Below are 21257 nucleotides of genomic sequence, written 5' to 3'. Positions count from 1 at the left end.
TTTCAGTTCTACTGAAGTCAACCTGCTGCAGAACACAAATTGGGGGGAAAAAAAAGTTAAAAAAAAAAAGTTTGGGCTTCTGTTTAGGGAGCAAATGGTTAAACCTTTCCTTTGGAAGATGGCACATTTCAATCTGCTAGCCTGCTGCCCCCTGCCAAACCCCGTGGGCACTTTGCCTCAGGTTCCCTGCAGAGAGTCTGAGCCCATGGGGCTACATGGAAGCATCCTTGAAACTGGACACAAACTACATCTGAATGTTTTTTTCTGATGTGAAGGTTTTTGCTGTTTGTATGTGAGGAAAAAAATTAGAAGCAAGTAATAATTTCATTTAGATAGACATTTTTATTAAGAAAATTTTAAGTGCATACATATTTATGGGAGAAATTACAATATAAAAGTGTTTATTTTCAAAATATTCTGTGAAAGGAGTAATTTCAAAAGTGTAATATAACTCCTCCATAAAAGCTGCCTTACAGGAACGCAAATACAAAACCCTTTTCACATTATTTGGGAAGATATTTCTTTTTACTTAATAAAAATATAAAGTACAGTATTTACCACTTTCTGACAACACTGAGTTCTTAAGGAGTGGAAGATGGGAGGTTCATGCAGTCCTTTCATCATGATACATGTTTTCTTCTCTGTGGCCATCAGAGTTTCATGTTCGCAGACAAGGCTTGTCTTGGTGGGATGTTGATAAAGAAAAAAATTCAGATTTTAGGTGATGAGTTCTCACAAACCCCTGGTTACTATAAATCACATCACTGAAAACAAGTTGCCAGAGAAAAGAAGAACTCTCTAGATGCTACAAAGGGAAAATAGCAACAAAAACTTCTATAGGAACTGCATTTTCAAGGTAATGTGTACATTTAACTTCGAATATAGCCTTCATTGCAAAATGAACAGTCACCTTTGCTCAAACACCTTAGTTAAAAACACATCAGAAAGTCAGCCTTCATCCTTCCTCAGGCAGAATTCAGATAAGATATTCATACATACAAGTAGAAAGCTAGTATAAATAAAAAATTGGCACAGCAATAAATACCATCTATTCTTTAAAAAAAAATAATCCAACCTTAGGATTCGACAGCTGCACTTTGAAAATACCACACATGATGGTTTCACATTTATGGAGGCTGCTTTTTCAGCACCAGTTCAGTGTTATCTCTTTTCCCTCCTCCTCTTCACGTGTTGTCCCTATATCACTCCCATCTCCCCACTCTTCCTTTCCCTGGTTCGGTCTTTGGTCAACAGTTAAAGGCAGAAAGGAAAATCAAGTGCTCTCCCCAAGCGGGTTTTTGCTAGTGCTGCTTCTCAGCCCGCTAAGACCGTGGTGTGCGTGAGAGGAGCAGCGTGCAATGCACAGGATAGCACAGGGAGCTTGGGGCAGCTGAGTGATTGATTTCTCTAGTGTGAAGGGCACGGCTGCTTTTCCAAATGCATCATGTAAATAAAGTCAGGCAAAGAGCAAAGCTTCCCACTCAGGGTTGAATTTTGGTCTAAAGCAAGAGAAAGCTTTTATCAGGTTCTCACTTAAGTCTTCGGTTACTCCTGGCCAGGTCTGCGCCACCCCTGCGTTCACGCCGTGCTCAACCCTGCCCAGGCAAGGGAGGGCCATAGTGCTGGCCCCCGAGAGCAGCCCCATGCCCTGAGTGGTCTCAGCTACGTGAGCGGTGAATCATCACCAGCGCAGCAGTGTCAGGGCTCAGGTCACAGCGTGAGTCTCAAGAAATGCCAGAGGCAGACAGCCCACAAGGCACCCAGACAACCACCACCCGGCCGTAAATGTTCTCTAGCCTTGCAGGGAGTCCCTTTCCTTCCTGCTGCTACTCATGCATTTCTCGCAGGAGCAAATGCCCTTCCTTTAGCACAGTCCAGACCTGCAACACTCACTAGCTTGCCCCCAAAAGAGAAGGCTGACAGGTGATCCCATTTCCTGCAGTACCTCCACTACTTGGCTTTACTGTGCAGAGCTGGAACCCCAGGGTTTGGACCAGGTGCTCCGACACTGCCCATCTCAATGCTTCTGTCGAAGTAGTCTGTTTGCCCAGGCTGTAATGTGGGGGTGGCATGTGCCCAGAGACCTCTCCCCGCAGGTGCTAACCCCAGATGCACTCCCTGTTAAGGAGGACTGCAGCAGAGCGCTGGCAAGGCTGTACAGTCACACCTACCTACCCCATCTTTTCACTGGAAAGCCAGTGTTTCCCCTAGAAACAAAATCTTCATGGCCTCTATCATCATTAGCAAGGTATGCTGTTGAATCAAAATCAGAGATTATTTAATTCTCTGTTTACTCCAGTGGCAATCAATCAGACCTCAAGCTATCCTTTGATGGGAAGCGTGTGTGAACAATGCACCTTCCTGGGCGAGAAGGACAAGCTCTGTCTGTGTCAGAACCAAGATTCTTCCACACTGTCCCCAAAGTCATTCTTGCCTTTGACACTCATATGTCTGCCTCTGGCAAAACACTAGCAATTGCAGGTGCATGTGTGGGGACAGGAGATGGAACCTAGGGTATAAAGAACAGTCCAGGGAAGATACAAGAAACTCTAGTTTTCTCATAAAAGTTATTTCTGTCTTTACCCTTACAAGAGAGGATCTGATCCTACTCACATTAAATCAACACTCCAATTCTCATCAAGTACAGTGGTACCAGACCTTTCAAAACAGAGACACAATCTACTTAAAGCACCAGGCTGGTAATGATAACAATAGAAGGAACGTCAAAATCACACACACACATTTTAGGCACAGCAGTTGGTTTCTACTTTAAAGCAAATGAGGTGATATGGTCCCAATTGATGCACTCTCCATAATAGCACTGTTTCACAGAGAGGAAAATACTTAGAAGATTTTTACCTGAATCCACATGGAAATAAGCTAGTCCCTGGCTAGCCAAAGTGCCTCTTTGGCACTAAAGATGCCTGCCACAAAAAGGAGTTCTTAGTGAAACACCCCTCTCAGTGTTCCCAGCGCAGGCTGCAGGGAAGATTCCTTTTGAAGAAACCCACTCAAAAAAAAATACAATCTTAAAACATTTTTTTGTTTACAATACATACACAGATACATACAAACACAAGCATTGTGCCGCACAAATATGCTTCCCCTGGATCCCAGTGCCCAGCATACCATGATTATCACAGTACTGCAGGTGTCTTTCCATAGACTACATAGCAAAGATATTGTGTATACAGGTAGGCATCGGGAGAAAGAAATTTCTGGCTGAGAGAGGGGATTGGTGCAAGAAGCGGTACCTGTCCCTGGGTGTACTTTGCAAAGGAAATTCCAGAGGCTATCCTGTTCACCAGCAAACAGGGCCATGACAGCTGATGAACAGTGAATGTTGGCCTTCATTTCCACACCTGAGAAACACCACTCCTTCAGCAAACTGGGCAGACCCTCTCTTGCCCCAGGCATCTCTTTTCTCCAAAGATATGGCCAGACATCCTCTTCTAGGTATCTCCGGAGCAATCAAAGATGTTACTGCCCTCAGGTACATGTGACCGTTCAGTAGGTGAGGCTACAGCGTCGCTGGTGAAGGCTCACTGAATGCATCTCCGCCTACTTCAGTGCAAAGCAAGCCAGGCGAGCTGAAGCCATCTCCTGTGGATGGATGGGTGGGAAGAGACACCTGGTGCGTGGCAGCGTATCTGACTCCTCCAGCAACTTGCAACATGATTGTGTGGTTAGACCTTTAATAACCCATTCCTTTTTGTGCTAAAATTTGTCATCAGAAACACAGGAACATAGGAAATGTCAGGTGACATCAAATAAGTGTTGTGGCTCCTAACACACACAACTACTACAAAGCAAGTACTAGCACCTTGCAATACCAGATGTGCATTGACCCAGCTGCTCGCAGCTGTCACCAAGGTCTCTGATCTTCAGCGAAGGGCTTTAGCCCTGTAGCCCTGAGTTTAATCCCTCACCCAGAATACCTATAAATGCCACCTATGGTAATGCTGTTCACTTTCATCAATGTCTGATGCTTTTTAGCCTTCCTATGTTCTTGGCCTCGATGACTTCTGGAGGCAAGGAGTTCCTCCACTACTTACACAAGATCATTGCACTGTACAGTTCATGTCCTTCTAAGTTTAAAACTCCAGGAGACTTGCATGAACCAAAAGAAAGTTAAATAAAGCAGGACCTCTACATAACAAAGGAAGTAAAATATTATATAATAACATAGGGTTAGTTTAAATTCATATCTGCCCTCAGTGCTAGGTAATAAACCAACCTGTATAAAAACATATTTTTTCTCAAATAGTTACATCTTACTATATAAAAATAGCACTGTGAAAGCAAGCCAATTTGTGCAAAAAAAAAACCCCCCCAAACCCAACCCCACAACAAAATCCCAAACAAAAAAAAAACCTTTGGAAATGCATGAAGCGTTGCTTTTGTGCTGCATGATAACAGTGAAATGTATTCATTCCCTAATACTGGTTATCTGCTCTCTGGGTCCTACAGTAAGAAATCCTGTAGACGGCTTACAATGCTTGCCTCTTACATCTTGAACCTCCTGTTGATGAAGAACAGAGTGAAACACTATTAAGGTTTGTTTCAGTTGCAAAAGCTTTGATATCAGGCCTAGTCAAACAGCAAATCTGCATCTGGGCTAACCCAAAAGCATTTCTTTTGCAGCCCCTCCAACCAGTATTTGGCAAACGTTTTGGGGGAAGTTCTCCACAAGGAGCTACTGGGTCCCGGCAGGGCAAATCCAGCAATGGGAGTTATTTTGGGCAGGTTGTGCTCATCACAGTTAGTAAGGTGTTCAGAGCTAACACAGGAGGAAGGCTGGCTAAGAAGCTTATTCTGGACTTGAAAGCCAGAGCAGAGAATTATCAGTGGGCAAAGAGACTCAGGAAAAAAACAAAAAACAAAAAAAAAACAGGGAAAGGAGGGATTAATCATTTGTGAGCAGCCCCAGTAGTGCAGCAAGTGGCACTGGGAATGCCTCTTCTACCTGCCCCTACCCCACAGCTCTGCTGGAGATCATGGACTGCAGCTCCACAGGGTGCCAGGTCTCTGTGAGGATGGGGGAACACAGAGGACAGCCCATGCTCTGCTCTTGGTGTTCAGCTCCCACCATGATGTGGCTGGAGAGCAGAGGTCTCCGAGTGTGCTGCCCAGCCAGGAGCCATCCCCATGGCCTCCCTGCTCTGGGACCTCACCTGCTGTGAGCAGCCGGGTAGCACGTCACAGCTTGTGGTGACCAGCTGCCCGGTGAAGGTGGGATGACGGGGAGGGCGAGCAGCCACATGCTGCACAGTAGATGTGTGAGGCGTTAAGTGCAGAGGTAGGGATCTCAGGGTAGGAGGCAGACAAATTGAGTCTCCCATGCTCAGTGTGAGCACGGTGCCCAGAGGGAGTGGTGGGTTAGGCATCACAGCAAAGTGCAAGGGTATTGTGTGCAGGGTTCACTCAGAACAAGGAGCCAATCTGTGCTGGTGGCCTCCAGGTTTTGTCTGAAGTGACCCCGACTCCTGCTCCAGGCTGATCGGCCTTTTGCAATCTAGACGAGGTCACGAAGGCTGAGTTATAAGTGTCAGAGGGGGAACACCAGGTATTCAAAAACCCTGATGTCCCAGGATGTTTTTTCTCATCTACAGGATCAGAACAAACATCCCTTTCAATGTCTGCTGGACAACTAAGACTGTGTGACCGCAGCCAGAGACAGTTGTGACTACTCTCAGTGAAGGTAGCCTCGCAAAACTCATCCAGGCATAAAGAGGATGACTAAGCTATAAGCAAAATTTTCCTCTTTGAAGATATCTTTCCCAATATCCCACACTAGTAACCCTACTTCTCTTGGTGCAGAAAGGCAGGACACACCACCCTGCTAGGAAAAACACAACTGGGACATCCAGAGCATTGACATATGTAACACCGTTCTCTGGGACTTGCCTAGCATCTCCCATAGGAGAGGTGTCAACCAGTCACCAATGCACCAAATCATGTTGTCACCACCCAGTGCTGCATTTGTCATTAAAACCCACCAGTGACAAATTCACAGCTTTATTTATAGTTTAACTCTGTCAGTTTGGTATTGGAGGAATATGGCCAGCCAAAAGAAATAGGGCTTCCAAACCTTTACCCTGTTTTTGACTTTGGCTTTGCTTCAGGGTTATTTTGGCCTCTTTGGGTGTCCATTTTCCCAACTCTAAAATGGGAAAATTTTCCCACCTCTGTTGTGGCTGAACTTTCCCCCTGTTTGAAGAGGTTTTTTCTATATAATACTCCTTTGCAGGGAAGGTACAGATGTTACCCTCAACAAATATGGGGAAAAAAAATGGAGGTCTGGATAGGCTAATATATTTGCCCAGGGTCACATAGGATGGTCAGTGGAAGAGCAGGGACTTGAACCTGAGGTATCCCAGCTCAGAAACTAATGCCTCCTACCATTCTTTCTCCCTGGAGACTTTACTGGTGTTGCACGGGAAGGGCAGAGTGGGCCCCGTTTCTTCTGTTGCTTTTTTTTATGAGTGCGATGACGTGGTCTAAATTAAAAGAAAAATACAAAAAGACTGCCATAAATTATCCATATACAAAGGCCTTATTCACATTTATCCTATGGTCCCTTCACATTTTGCTGGCAGGGTGCAAATGTTGATAACAACCCCTTTCATATACCCTCTGCCTCAGAGGAATGCTAGGCAAATGGAAGGGCCCTGGTGACAGGACATTTGCAAATTCTGAGGTCAGAACAACTCTTTCTCCCAAAACACCAAAGTCCCCCCCTAAACACCTGCCAGAACTTGTCAGCCAGGAGCCTCACCATCCACATGGTACCCCCTGAGGTACAATGAAAGCAGAGCAGAGGGGGGCTGGATTTCTGGCTTCCCACCCAGCATTCCCACTGACATCAACAAGAACCAGTGGCTACTCTACGGGATTTGTGGGCGTTCGGTGCCTTAAAGCAAGGCTGTAAAGATAGCCAGCCGCCTACATCATCCCCCACCATGTGGGGCATTCACCCGGCACAGTGGAGTGCCGGGAGGTAGTTGTTCTGGCGTCTTGTACTTCAGCCCTTATTTGCAAATGAGGTCAGAAATTAGGAAGAGCTGCCACACCGGGGTTGACAAACACCATGTAGGAAGACAGCAGCATGGTTTGGCTCCCATCACAGCCAGCCCCTAGAAGTTGGGAGTTTCCCCTCCTTTCTCCCAGGGGGCTCAAGGGAAAGGTTTTTCCTATTTGACTTTGTTATTTTCTCCAGATCCATCAGCTCTCTCGTCTGTGCCAGCAGTAGCCGCTGAGCTTAATGGACTCCAGCATCTCAGACTGAGGGAAGTTCTGAGGTAGGACTACGTTAACATGACAGTGGACAAGCTGGTCTCTGTTTATTTTGGGCTCTGTTAACTCCGCAAGGGCCTGATTTTGCATATCCTTGTGTGAAGGGAGAAGGGAAAGGCAGTCAATGTGCTGTAAATGATGACTGGAATTGCCTGGAAGTGATAAAGGATTTGTTAGCCATTTCAAGAAAGGACTGATTTGCCCCTTGTCTATAAAATGGATGAATGTTGAATGATGGTGGCCACAGCAGCTGCACAATGATTTTTAAAGCCAGTTAAGGAATTTGGATTCCTGACAGCCTGTATGTATTTTACGGATGTCTCATAAGTGTGTATATTACATGGAGATGTGATGAATATAAAGCAATAATAAAGACTAAGCAGAATTAGTGAGCAAAATAATTCCCTACCAAAAACCATCTCTGGTTTCACAATCAACTGGATTGGACTACTATATTCTATGAACTTTTCCTTGCCCTTAGCTGCAGATTATAACACAGAGGATACTCTCGTATTGAAGCACTGGTATAGATCAAGATGACTTGACAGTTTGGATTTTACTTAAGCAATTACAAGAGCCCTTTCTAAAAAACGTATTGATTTTATTCCAGAAAAATAAATTCCCATGTACAATTGGGTTTTCATAACATGAAACAATTAGCCATTTTATTGCTAGTGCATATAGGGTAATGTCACATTTCATACAATTTCAGTACAAGTGAAAAAATATAATATATGGCTGATTGAAATTGATAGCTACATTAACATTTATAGATCTATATAGATTTATTTTACAAGCTGTTAGTAGTTTAGAGGGATATCGGTGTTTTAAACTACCAACATTCATATGGCTCCAATTCAAATATATGAATTGTTTGATGCGCTATAAATATATTCCAAAGTACATTTCATTGAAGAAGTCAAAGCTGTGCACTAAAATATATCAAAAACATGCCTTGTGAAAATGCTACAGACAGACCTCTGACTGTCTGCGGAGCTTGAAAATGCCACTGGTGCTAGCATTACTAGTTGGAAAATGGAAACAATGCCATGATTACTGGATTAGGTGATGGAGATATATGATTTCTATCATCTTATTTCATAGAGCTGGGACCAAATTCTCTTCTGTTACTCAATGTAAACCAGGATGAAATCCACCAAATTAGCAGAATTGCTTCTGGATTAGTGTTAGGTAAACAAAACCCAGAAGCTGGGTGGAGATCAGGCACGGGCTCACTGGTTTCAGTAGAGCTGGCCCCAGATCTTCACTAGTGGAAGTGAGAGCAGAACATGTTCCAGATGAGCTGTTCCCCTAAGTCAGACAGGCAGGATCTGAGCACATAATCACATTTGCCCAACCCTACTTCTTAAGTGCCTCCTAAGTTTCAGGTCTTACGAACAGCACCAAGGGCTTCATTGGGGATGACAGCAAACAGAAACTTAGGCAGGGGCTTGAGGATTTTCCCAAGTTGGAAAAGAGAGTAGCTCAAGCCCCTAGACAGCATGGCCCACATCCTGCTTAGGTTCAGTTGTGCCTAAATCCAAAGTCGTCCTGGCAGCATTAACCTGGATTACCTCTACAGAGAATTTGCCCAAAGGACAAGAGGGCTGAGTGCTGGCAGCAAGAAGGCACTGAGCATCGGATGAGGTGGGAAGAGCTGTCAGGGCTGGAATCACAGTCAGTTTCTTAGCTGGCTTCCTTCCCTCCTCCTCCTCACTCTTGGCCCCAGTGTGGTCCCAAAAGGAACACATGGAGGAATCTCTCTACTTCTGGTAGCATTTTTCCCCTTGCTTATTGTAAAAACACAGGGGAACAAAGATGACTATTTTTTTTTTAACTCTACCTCTTGTTTGGCAGATGCAAAGCAAACAGCAGAGGGCATTCAGCTACTCGTACTGCCTCACATCTGCCCTGGGGCCATACCCTTCTCCACATTTCTCCAAGAATGCATTGCTTTTGCAAATGACTGGATTCCAGCCCTGCCTTTACCCTACAGATGCGGGGGGGCAAGGTTCAGTACAGTTACAGCCAGTTACTGAGGGGTAGGAATGTGGTGGCAAGGGTGGGAGGGATACTGAGTGCACAGGTAGGCTTGTTGGCCAAAATACCGCTGCTGGATCAACTGCAGCCCAGGGCTCTGGGCAAGCAAGGAAATGTTTTGTACCATCACTTGTCTCATCTTCCATCCCAGGAAGGCTGGAGCCCTCCCCTGCAACTCAACACAGAAATGTTCTCTGTGCTGCTCTTGCTCATGGTAAAATTGAACTGAGATAGGTTGGGTCCACCTCAGAGTAGCCATGATCACCCGCTTTCAAGGGGAATAAAAATAGATTTTAAAAGTCTGAATTTGCCAAGTATGGCTGGTGTTCCTCTGGCCTTCTGGGAGACCCTTATTCATGGCAGCGCACCTTGCCTTGGCCGATATTAATAGCGCTCCACACTGGCCAGCAGAGAAACAATTTTTAGCACCAAGACCCCCTAGGCCTCAGCTGCCTGTGCAAACAGACCCCCAGTGTAACATGGAGAAGGGGCTCCAAAGAAACTGGAACGATATAGATTCTGAAGTAAGTAGTTTGGCTTGGGAAAGAGGGGGCATAAAGGAAGCATTTTCCTTGGGAGAACGGCTTTTTTTAAAAGAGGATGAGTTGGGGACCCCAGAACAGATTCATTAGGATAGGTTTTGCCTCGAACCCTGGCAAAATTCTTAGTTTAACATTTAGGATATACTAGAAGCTGTTGGTTTTATACAGACTAGGTCAACTGCAAACCCATCTTCAAAACAATATCTGATTCCACGAGTGCTTTGTCCACATGGTAAAAGCCAGCCCTTAATGTTCTACCCTTTAATAACTTGGGATGTTAGCTGTTAAGTCCGTTTGTCTCTTGCCTTACTTGTTTAAAGCTTTCTCCAGATATTCCTGGATCCACTTTAACTTGGGATCAATGCACACTTGCTTGCTGTTGCTCTTGAGCCTCGCACTGCCAAAGGAGAAAAGTCAGAGTGAGTCTAGTGTGCAACGCTCCTCAGCCCACACCCACCATCCACCCCTGGATGCCTTATTTTCTTTGGGTGTCAGTGCTGCTCTCAGTTAACCCATGAAGAGGATGGGTTATCCCTGTCATCCTCGAGGCACCTATTATAGATGTCCCTGGTTTCAAGGCACTGGTACTATCTGCCTCCTCTGATGCTGATTCTTATAGTTTGTACTGGAATGCATGACCTATTATAAATGTCCCTGGTTTCAAGGCATTGGTACTATCTGCCTCCTCTGATGCTGATTCTTATAGTCTGTACTGGAATGCATGAGGTGGTTGGACAGATACAGAATTCGAATCTGTTTTCCAATTCACAGCTGGGCTGCCAGTTCAGTGGCAACAACAGCTAGATTTCATTTGGAAATATTAATATGGTAAATATAGGTCATTTTTGCAAGGAATTAATTAAGAACAGCTTTCAGATTCAACCCAAAACTGAAGTTTCACAGGTTTTGAAGACAGACACCAAACCACACCTCTTGGACGTTCTGAAAGGGTCTCGCCACTCCTTAGCTTTTTGTTTTATACAAGACTGAACTAACAGGTTGCAGGCAGGAAGACAACTGGAAGTACCATAGTGCCAGAGGCAAGTTTTCCCTCCTGTATTCGCTCAGCACTGGAAACAAAAGCAGAAACCCCCTGAGGGGTTTCTCCTGGATGTCCAAACTGCACTTTCCACACCAGACTGTTTAGCTAGTTTGAATTCCCTGTGAATTTGGCATTTGGGCTATCTGCATCTTTCATACAGCAGCAGTACAAATAGCTTTTCACCGGCATCAGCAGGTCTCACCCTCCAGGGATCTCGGGGCCTCTCGAGGGTGCTGTGATCTCCCTCCTTCCCCAAAGCAACCTGCCTCTGCCTCAGCTGCTCAGAAATTTCCCCTTAAACAGCCTGCCTGCCATGCAAAAGTGCCAAGAACAGCAATTTCATGGAAATACCCATAGGAATAAGTTCAGTACTTGTTTAAGCATTTTGCTGGATTGAAGCCAAAATGTTCCCCACTTTATAAAATTAAAACTGCAGAATATAAAATTATTGTGTAAGAAATAACAGGTCAAAAAGTCTCCCTGGTCTGAAGTTATGCAACAACACAGTTGTAACATAAACACATCGAAGATCCAGTCTTGCAAGCCCTGCGCCAATAAAGAGATGAATGGGCCTAATTCATATTTCCCTTACAGCAGTGCCAAGATGGAGTATTTCCAGTGAAGTGATACCAACAGAGAGTAAGAATGGATTTGCTGATGTTAGCAATGCCTGGGAACTCTTGAGCCGGCCTCGCAGGGTACAGAACCAAAAGCACACATAACCAGCCTCCAGCCACATGCAATGCAATTCCTCTCACCTAATATTAAGACACTGCTTGTTTTAGACATTTATTTCTGAGCCTGTCAGGCCCTGCTCCTTGTACAGTCACAGCAGAGACCTAGGTAACTGTATGGAGTGTTAATCTGAACTGGTTTAGGTGTCTGCTTTAGGATGCAATTAATTGCATGCTAAAAATGCCTATTTCCCTGTACTGAAAAGCAGGGAATTTAGGGTGGGCTTTGTACAAGCACACATTGACAGAGGAGATTTCTGGATTTGGAGAGATGACTTGCAATAGAACCAAAGACAAAAGCCTGCTCTTAGGCTTTTTGTTCAGGTACAATTGCCCTCAACCATAAAGGGGAATTCACTTGTGCAAAAAAAATACACAATCTTTCCTTGAAACAATATGATTTCACTGAGATTCTCTATTCCTGAAAACGGTAGCTTTTAAGTTACTTATACCTTCACTGTATAATGCATATCCACTAAATTCACAGTGTGCTTAAAACCATCGAGATGAGAAATTTATATGTTAGTTTTGATTCCATTTCAGTTTCTGTTTGGATAAAGACTTAGTTTGAACTCATGATGTTTCAGCGGTATTTGGAGGTAAGTTTTTAAGTACCTTACTTTTTAAAGTAAGGTACTTTTTACTTTGTTACTTCTTAAAGTAACAAAAAGATGGTGAACTATAGCTTCATGTGTTCTGTGTGCCACTAAATCACATTGCAAACAAACACATTTGGGTCAGGAGTGGACGAGAACATGAGTTGTCTGTGTTTCTGCATTTCATGCTCTTATCTATCTCCAATGACTATGATCCCACATTAATTAAGAGATAAATGTATACTCTATCCTGTCTTAAATGCCTGTCATTTTCTTGAAACTACTCCAGAAAATTCCAAATCCTCTACAAACCCTTAGCGCTGGGACCCTTATGACATCCATTGACAGTCCCAGAGCACAAATCCATACACTATTGCATTTTGGATGCTTGCCTCCGAAACTGTTTATAGGTAGAGATCAGAGTTAGTCACAGCTGGTTTTGCCATTTTTGTGAAAGGAAATTATTTCTCAGCTAAGGCTTACATTTTTCTCACTGTCCTCCACCAAATCCTAAGGCAGAATCACACATGAGAAAATGTGTATGATCTACCCAGAGTGGTTTAAAAAAGAAAAAAATCATATGACTAAAAACTGGGTAATGAATGGATACATGCTCTTCAATATATCTGTACATTCCTGAGAAATCTCATGAAACCACATCAGTTTTCTGCGTGCAGAAGTATTTTGGATGACAAGGAATGGATTTCTACAGCATTTGAGTTACAACTGGAAGAGCTCGACATGGATCGAAGACAGACCTAGTGATGGGAGCACTGCACAGAAACCCAATCTAGTCACTGAGATCCTCTTACAGAGATCAACAGAGGTTGATAATAGTAAGGCTGCCTTGCAATGAAAAGATAAATGCTATTTTTTTTCTTCTGAAGATTTTGAATTTTGGGAGAGGAGGGAGGGGGTCACCCATGAACAAATGAACCAAAAAGACCTTCCTAAGAACACACACATGCACACACAAATCTACAATCCCATTTTTCCTGAAAATCAGTGTTTCTTTTTCAGCAAAAATGAAGAGTTATTTTCCATTGGGAACCCATCATTTCTGTCCTGCTGTGACCTGTGAGTTACCGGAGTCAGTCACTGCCTGGTAAGTGTGTGCCCAGATCAGGCCAGCACATGTTTAGGGTCTGTACCTCCTGTGGAGGCAACATGAAATCCAGGAATTCCTTTTGCTTGTTTAGCTCCTCTCTGTAGAGAAGTGGAGCATGAGAAGACTCAGACCACTGTAAAGTCTTTTCCTCAAGGTGTCAAGCTCCACGTCCAAGGCAATGGACAGCCTGTCTGACATTCCTGCTCACATACCCATGGGGGAACAAGACATGGGATCACATAGTCACAGGGAGATCACAGAGGTAGAACACGGCTGGGAAACGTCTAGCTGGCCTCCTATGTGTGGGGTAAAGCAGGGTCCAGCTGTATCTGACACATGGGGTGAAGAGGTGAATTGGAAATCATGGCAGGAGACAGATCTAATTGCAGCCACCAAAGCTGGAACCAGCTGTGTGACTCTTCTTTTTGGCACCTGAGATTCACAGCCAGCTGAAAAGACTAAGAGACTTACACAATCTGAAGTGAGCAGTTGGGTGTGGAGAGGATTTTGAGGTGCTTAATGTTGGCTCTTGCTACGTTGCTCTCGTAGAATCGACAGGGGCATCGGTAAGTCAGGCTGACGGGTTTCTCTGCGGGACATGGGGAGAGAAAGGACACGTTACTCCCTCTTGCTCCTGGTCAGCAGCACAGATACAGAGACCTGGGCTGACAGAAACTCCCTCCAACTAGGCAGGTGAAAAAAAGCAATAGAAAAGCTGTAGCTTTGGGAGAGCATTTGCCCACAGCTCACAGCACAATCCTTTTACCCCAGTACCCAGTCTTTCAATAATGGTGCGTGGGATTTTGGAAGACAAAAGAAGAGGGCGAGAAAATAGAGATAAGTAAAGAAGAAGAGATTAGCATAAGGAGCCGCTCCATTGTGCAGGGATGCTCCTGGTAATTAGACAAGATAAAGGCCAAAAGATGGGGCACTTGTCCTCAGTGTTGTTCTCGTCAAATGATTTTGACCCGAGGCCAAATTAGAAGGTAGCCAGAAGAAAGCGATGAATTCCAAAGAGTTCAGATCAAAACGGCTTGGCTCAGGTGCAGGCTTTTCACGGGGGACTTACTGGCTACAGAAAAGCCCTGAGTCTTTCAGGCTTTCCCAGGGCCCAGCGGCTGACCTTTCCCCACTACACCCAACCTTTACTCCCAGCCAAGATATTAGCATAAGGAGGTGCGACTCGGAGATGCGAGATCACAGTGGTTTTGCAGGAGAGATTTGGAGTCTTTTGAAGTCCCAGCCCGTGGCAAAGTAACGGCAATCAAGGAGAGTTATCAGGCAGTGCGCTCTCCATATACTAATCAGGGACCACCAGACTGGATGAGAGTTTTGTCACTGGCATCACTAGGGACAGAATTAAGTTTAGCCCCCTAGGCTAAAAATCAGCCATGTATATACATGCAGAAGTGAGAAAAGCAGCCTGGCGCTCACCACTGTCCTGCTACCTGATTTCTCCATGGGAGAGCTTAATTGCTGGCAACCAAGTGCACATAAATAAGGTCCTCACGCTGTGTGTAAGCTTCAAAGCTCCATGCACGCTAAAATACAAACACAGAAGCCTTGACTGGAAATCTAGAAGGAGCTGCCTAAGATTTTAAACAATTTCCTAGTGGAGTAGTTTTTAGCCTCTGGGAGGAATTAAATTCATACACCTAACCCATAAGGTCTGGCTCATGCTGTAGATGGTCAGATCTATATCTGACAGGGCTTTAGATCCCACGTGGCAATCTGCCGCCCTGTTTATTTAGCCATACAGGAGCACTTGCAGCTCCAAACCCAGTTCCCTTACAGGCAGATGGAGAGCTAAAGAGCAGGGAAAGGCTTGGAATCCCTAAACTGCCGTCTAGGAAGGTGAGAAGAGAGGCAGCTTTTCAAAGTGCAGCTGATCTGCATACATTGCGCATTTACCAATGACTGTCTCTAGCACTTACAACCCCAGACAACACGGTGAAATTACCCTGTCCTCAGGAGGGAAAACCCTTTTTTTCCAAGTGCCTCTACCAAGTGATGAGCCAGAATCAGATCCCACAGGCAGATGGGCAGAGAGGAATTCATCAGTGGGAGCAGAGTTCCTCCAGATTCACACCAGGATCTGGACTATAAATTAACAAAAGTGGAGGACTTTATCAGTTTTATGGCAGTCCAAACAGTGATATCATCTATGAGTTAATAAATGGGAGAAGCTCCCATCTGCAGGGGGAGGAGGAAGGAGGGCTGCAGGGTGAGCCTCGTCAACATGCACAAGACTGACCAGTGCTCACGTGGAAAGGAGGGACAAAGGCACTAGGATTTCCCACTGCAAAATCTGTGCCTTGTAGCTACATATCAGTGCATTTGTATTGGAAAGGGAGGCTGAAATTGAATGCAGTCATACAACAATGCTCAGCACAGCTGCAGGAGAAGTGTCTCTGCAAGCTTGTACCAACCAAGTTTAAGCAAGCTTTACCCTAAAAAACATGTGAGAGATGGAACTGTTCAGATCTATGATCTGAGAATGCAATCCTGTCCTTTCTGAGACTGGGAGAGGGACTTTTGAACCCATACCACTTGAAATCAGGAGCAGAGAAAGTTTAACCATGACTAACGCGTCCATGAGTCCCAAAGTTGCTTCCTGCCCAAGAAAGGGCATCCAGCACAACAAGGAAGAGGGGAAGCCCCAGCATTCAGTGTTCTTCTGTCACCCCAGCGCAGGGTGGAATGACAACTCCCCTCCCAGCACAAGAATTCCTTTGGTGTTTCTGTGCCCCTTGCTTGGTGATCAGCAACAGGCGCTGAGCATCACGGAGCGGCAGCACAGGCACCAACCGGGTCAGCTCTCAGCATCACTAACGGGGAACCAATATCTCCTGCCACTGCCCCTCCAGCACTCTGGCTCTGAGAGCTTGTCTATGGCTCACCCTGCTCTCAGCAAGGCTGAAACCCAGGGAAAACTAGTGCATGCGGCACATCCGAACACATGAACCCCTGTCATCCTAAAGTAGGAGAGGGAAGGGGCCATTTGGGGGCCATAATTTGGGAAGGGGACATTTCTGGTCTTACTCTGAGGCTTACAAACACCTTCCTTATCTCATTTCAAAATTTGAAACAAATTGTTCCATGCACAGTAGAGCTGATTAAGCCAATTATTCTACAGATTTGTACTGCAGGAGTTAATGCTCTGCGGGCTCTCTGCTGTCTAATAAACGCTGAGCACAAGCTGAAGGCATTCTCTCAGTAGGACAAATTAGTATAGTCTGTTAATCGCACTGTTACATGAAAACACCGGTTTTCATGAAACTGATGGTACATAAAGCTTTTGAGACCTTTATCTGCCTGACACATTTGGTTAAAATAGGTGAATATAGTCAAAAGTTACAGAAGAGCCAGACACTATTCAGACATCTCAATGTCATTCCTTCAGCCTTATTTCCTTAGACGAAGAGAAAAAGAAAACACCTCTTTTGGTCTCGACTAGAAGGGTTCAAAGGGTTCTTGGGTTTGGGTTTTTTTAAATAATAAATAGTTTTACTGTTTTCTAACTCCAAGATGAGTTTGGCTGGCTCTGAACACCCACTGTTGCTGGCAAATTCTCTCTAGAGACAAAGCGCTCACAAAAACCTCCCTCACAGGCTGGCCACTTATCAATGCTGGACAATACCTGTTTCACGCCATAGGGATCTGCCTTGCCTTACCCACACTGGAAGCGGACAGTAAGGAAACAAGTGAGTTGAGAGTTCTGCTGTGAAGTTACCAAGTTACAGTAACTTGCTGTGCGGGCTGTGAAGCTCTGGGTGCTTGAATGGAGAGGGAAGCTATATCCAGGCAAGCAGGCTGGGCATGAACAGACAAAACGTTTGATGGAAGCGTCATTTTACTCCTTTCATCCAAGGGTGCATTTACCAATATCAGGAGAGGGCTGGCAACCTTTTAAGACAAGAACAGCTCCATTTCCCTGGGAAGTGAGGCCATGATAGGCAGATACAGCTTTACCAGGGTGGCTAGGAAGGATTCAGAGCTCACCTGCCCTCCAGGGCAAGGTAGCCCTGCAAGCCCCCATCTGGATCAAGGCTGAGAGCGCTATGTGACATGCAAAGAAGTAGGCAAAAAACTTCACTCTTATCACTGCAAGCCGGCGGGAGTCTCTCACTAGTTTTTCTATAACCCTTTGAAGCCGTTTCCTTACTCAGGTAGCCAGGTCCCGACACGCTTACCCTGCCATAAAGTTACCCGCTGCCGTTTGCTGCCGGGTAAGGAGCGCTGCCGCGCAGGGAGCAAAGCGAGGCGCAGCCGGGCAGCTCTGCCCGTCTGCCAGCCCTGTGTTAAGCGCTGCCAGAGGGGAGGCGAGGAGAGGGAGAGCCCCTGAGCCCCCGGCCTCCCACTCCCGCCCCTCCGGTCCGGGTCGCAGAGCCGTTGCGGGCCGGCGAAGCTCCCCCAGCTCGCTCCAGACCCACACTGGCCTGCAGAGACGAGGGGAGCCTGCTCTGGGTACCCGGGCACCCCTCGGGCGTCGTGCGCGCCGCGGGGCGGGGGGCTGGCGGCGGCGGGGGGCGAGGGGCCGGGGCTGGCTGTTGGAGCCTCTCTGGGTCAGTGCTTGCTCCGTGCTGGCTTTTTGTGCGCTTCGCCGGGACGGGGCTGCTGCTGGGACAGTACTGCGGAAAGGCATTGGAGAAATTATCGGGAGCGATCAACTATCTCGGGCTAAACAAAGAGGGCACCGGAGGGCATTCTCTGCCGCCCTGGGTGGGGAACACCCAAGTTTCGGTCTCCAGAATGGGAGAATAAGACGAGAGCGGAGGACTGAAAGGGCGCTCGTTTCCTAGCCGCAAGCTTTCGACGAGGGGACAAAAGGCGGCAAATCTTGCCGGGCGAGAAGCCAGCCGCAGGAGGAGCGCCCGAGAGATGCCCAGAGGCTGCGGGCAGGACCCCCGCCCCGGCACGCGTGGGGAGTGCGGCTGCCCCGCGCGGTCCGCGCTGCCCCGGACCCCCGCGGCACGGGGCTCCCCGCTGCCCGCGGAGCCAGAGCCGCAGGTTGCCGCGGTCTCCGGGGCTGTCCGCTGCGGCCGGGCTGCGGGGGTGACGCGCAGGACCGCGGGGCCCGGCGTGGGGCGGGAGGCTGTGAGCCGGCCGCAGCGCGGTGCGGGAAGGACAGCCGCGGTGTCGCTGCCTTAGCGACAAATGCCGCCGCGGCAGCGCTCGCCGGCTGGCAGCCCGCGTTTCCCCGGACCTCTCGTCAGGGCAGCTCTCCGCCCCCCCGCCCCGAAACCTCTCCGTGCACCCTCGCCGGGGGTGCTGTGAATGCCTGCTGAGTGACCGCTTTGGCTCGGCTCTGCCCTGATCGAAGGAAGATAGATCACGACAGAGGATAGAAAAGGAACAGAACAACCGCCTGTTTCTCATTTCTTGTAACTTTTAGGGTTGCCTTTTTAAAGGGGAAGCCGATATGCGTATTTTGCAACCAAACCACTTCCCTGAGGACCGAGCGCTGTTGAAAGTCTTCCCCCAGCCGATTTCAATCTGGGATAAGTTTGGCAAAGCGGATCGCTTTGACCAGCCTTCTTTTGAAAAAAGCGAGCGAGCGAGCGAAGGCGGGAGGGAGGGAGGGAGGGAGGCTGCCTGCTTCCAGCTCACAACCGCTATCGCCCGGGGCTCGCCAGACGCGCACATCTCAGCGGCGGCAGGAGCCAGAGCCGGGACAGCGGGCGAGCTGCGGCGAGAGGAGGGGGAAGAGCGGGGATTTCCGCGGGACCGTAACTCCCGGCCGGGCTCCCCGGCGCCCGCAGGCAGGAGCGGTGCGAGCGGCGAGCAGGCAGGGGGAGCGGCATCGCCCCGGCAGCTCACTTACCCTCCGAGAGGGAGATGATGGCCAGGGCGAAGGCGAGCAGAGCCAGGGCTCGGAGGTCCATGCTGGGGCGGCTGGCGGGGCGCGGGGCGGGCGCTGGACTGCTCGTCCCGGCGGCTGCGGCGCTCTGCTGGAGTCCCCTCCTCCCCTCCCTCTATAGAGGGGCCGGGACCGCAGGGGCTGGGGGAGGGGAGCCAGGGGGAGTAGCTAGCCTATGATTTATTGCCCGTGGCATGTTATTACATCCTTCCTCTGCTAAAAATGCCTGGAAAGGAACCAAAAGAGCGAGGGCTCCGCTCTTCGCTCCGTCAGGCCGGCAGTCTTCCCCCCGGGCTCAGCGCTTGGCCCAGCAGCCCCGCGACCCGAGCCCCCCCCCGCGGGACGGCAGCGGCGGTGCTCTCCCCCCGGGGGTCCCGCCCGCCCGGCGGCTGGGGCTGCGGGCAGCGGCGATCACGGTCACTCCATCCAGCCCGGGCTGGGGGCGAGAAAGTTTGCTCACCAAACTGGGCCAGCCCCGGTCCCTTCTGGGCGCGCCGGCCGCACCGCTCTTGAACCAGAGCTGCTGGAGCTGGGACAGCTGTGGGGACGTACCCTGTAACGACTGAGCCGGGATTCACACCGGGAAGAGGAGGAAAATCGCCCTTCACTCCCGTGGGCGCGAATCTAGATTTACACCGGCGCCCTGGGCATCACATCCAGCGCCTCACACGAAGCATCTTCCCAGAAGTTTATCTGGGGATTTGGGGGGGGGGGGGTGGTGTCAAAAAGAGAGAGGGAGGCTTTCAGTTTTTGCCTCTGCACGCTGGCCTCGAAACACCACCTTGTCCCCGTATTAGCTGAACCCAGTTGTACATTTGCTGCCACGTTTCGCCTCCTTTGTATTGCAGATGCCGCCGGGCTCCCTGGCACCTCGGCTGAAAGCTCCTATAGCTCTGCAGAGCCCGGAGGTCTGAGGGGTACCGCTTACCCTGAGCTATTACAGCATTGTCAAGTGTAATTGACTTAAGCATGTCCTCGCTGTCTGCAGTCCAAGCCCACGGGGCCCTGTTTGTTGCCATTCAATACTTTAAATAAACATTGAGGCTTTGATTGAATTTGGACCCCTCGGCTGCATTTAAAACAGGCGCCCTCGTGTAAGGTTGGGACAGAAAGGGGGGGAGTGGGTAGAGCTAATCCTGGTCTGGAGGTGTTTAAAGGACAGGTCCACGATCCCACCGAAGACAGCAGCACAGCAGGTTAATACTCTGGGTAACTTCAAACGCTCTCAGCCGCAGCTCATGAGGCTGGAAACGGGGGGCCCAAATCCTGCACCTGTGCTAACAACCCGTGGCCTCTTCACTGAGGACAGCTTGTTTCTAATGGCCAGGGCAAATGCTTGCGCTAACACTGGGTCATGGACTGGCTCCCTCTCTGACACACACATCCAGCTCCTTAAATCTAGTTATTTGTATCTCTTTGACCCTGCTTACCAATGAGCGCTGAATTTGTTTAGGCTGATCTGCTCTCCCCCCTTTCTTTTAGGTAAGCTAGCACAGTAGTGCAGGAACCCAAGGCACTGGAAGGGCCAATAATTGTAACTAGTGCTGTGAGCCTGGCTGCAAGTGCCGTGACAGTTGTGACATTCTGCAGGGATGGGAGAAGCGAATTGTAATCCCACTGCAAACACTGCTAGGAGTGCTGCTGTCTCACCAGTGCTGCGGCTGGCACATGGGGACATCCACACCGCACTTCACATAAGAGAGTAATAGCGTGTCTTTGCTGTTGCTATTGCCACGGAGGAAAACAGCCCAAGGATCTATCAAAGAGACTGGATGGATGTGGCACGAGATCAGAGTTAAATCTGAGTATCAGTCTCCCCCTTGGCATCCCCAGACACGCACAAGTGTTGTAACTGAAGGGGAAAACTGGCTAGATCCTAGGAAATACCTGGACAGACCTTAGGAGCTGGCTCTTAAGAGTTGCAGCATGCAGATACGTGGGCTCTCCCTACACCTCTGGACAACCGAGCACAGCCAGCTCCAAACACGGCTCGCTCGCACTCTCCTCCTCACGGCAGGAGGATGGACGCCTCGGCTCCC

General features: G+C 48.1%; 1 protein-coding gene across 2 annotated transcripts; it reads right to left on the bottom strand.

The window, feature by feature from the left end:
- Positions 1-322: 322 nt before the first annotated feature.
- On the bottom strand, positions 323-19341 carry CXCL12 (C-X-C motif chemokine ligand 12). Of its 2 annotated transcripts, XM_030030745.2 has the most exons (5): positions 19183-19341; positions 13830-13947; positions 10189-10275; positions 6403-6500; positions 323-4522 (listed from the first exon to the last, which is right to left on the bottom strand). In XM_030030745.2, the coding sequence occupies exons 1-5, from the start codon at positions 19241-19243 to the stop codon at positions 4491-4493; spliced, it is 396 nt and encodes a 131-aa protein (XP_029886605.1). In that variant the 5' UTR covers positions 19244-19341; the 3' UTR covers positions 323-4490. The 2 variants fall into 2 exon arrangements, with proteins under 2 accessions (XP_029886605.1, XP_040983335.1); XM_041127401.1 differs by lacking the exon at positions 6403-6500 and having other exon boundaries at positions 19183-19335.
- Between the last annotated feature and the right edge of the window lie 1916 nt (positions 19342-21257).

The sequence above is a fragment of the Aquila chrysaetos genome, chromosome 11, assembly GCF_900496995.4.
Source record: "Aquila chrysaetos chrysaetos chromosome 11, bAquChr1.4, whole genome shotgun sequence".
Lineage (NCBI taxonomy): Eukaryota > Metazoa > Chordata > Aves > Accipitriformes > Accipitridae > Aquila > Aquila chrysaetos.
The sequence above is the reverse complement of the archived record's forward strand: the minus strand, read 5'-3'. Positions and strand labels throughout refer to the sequence as shown.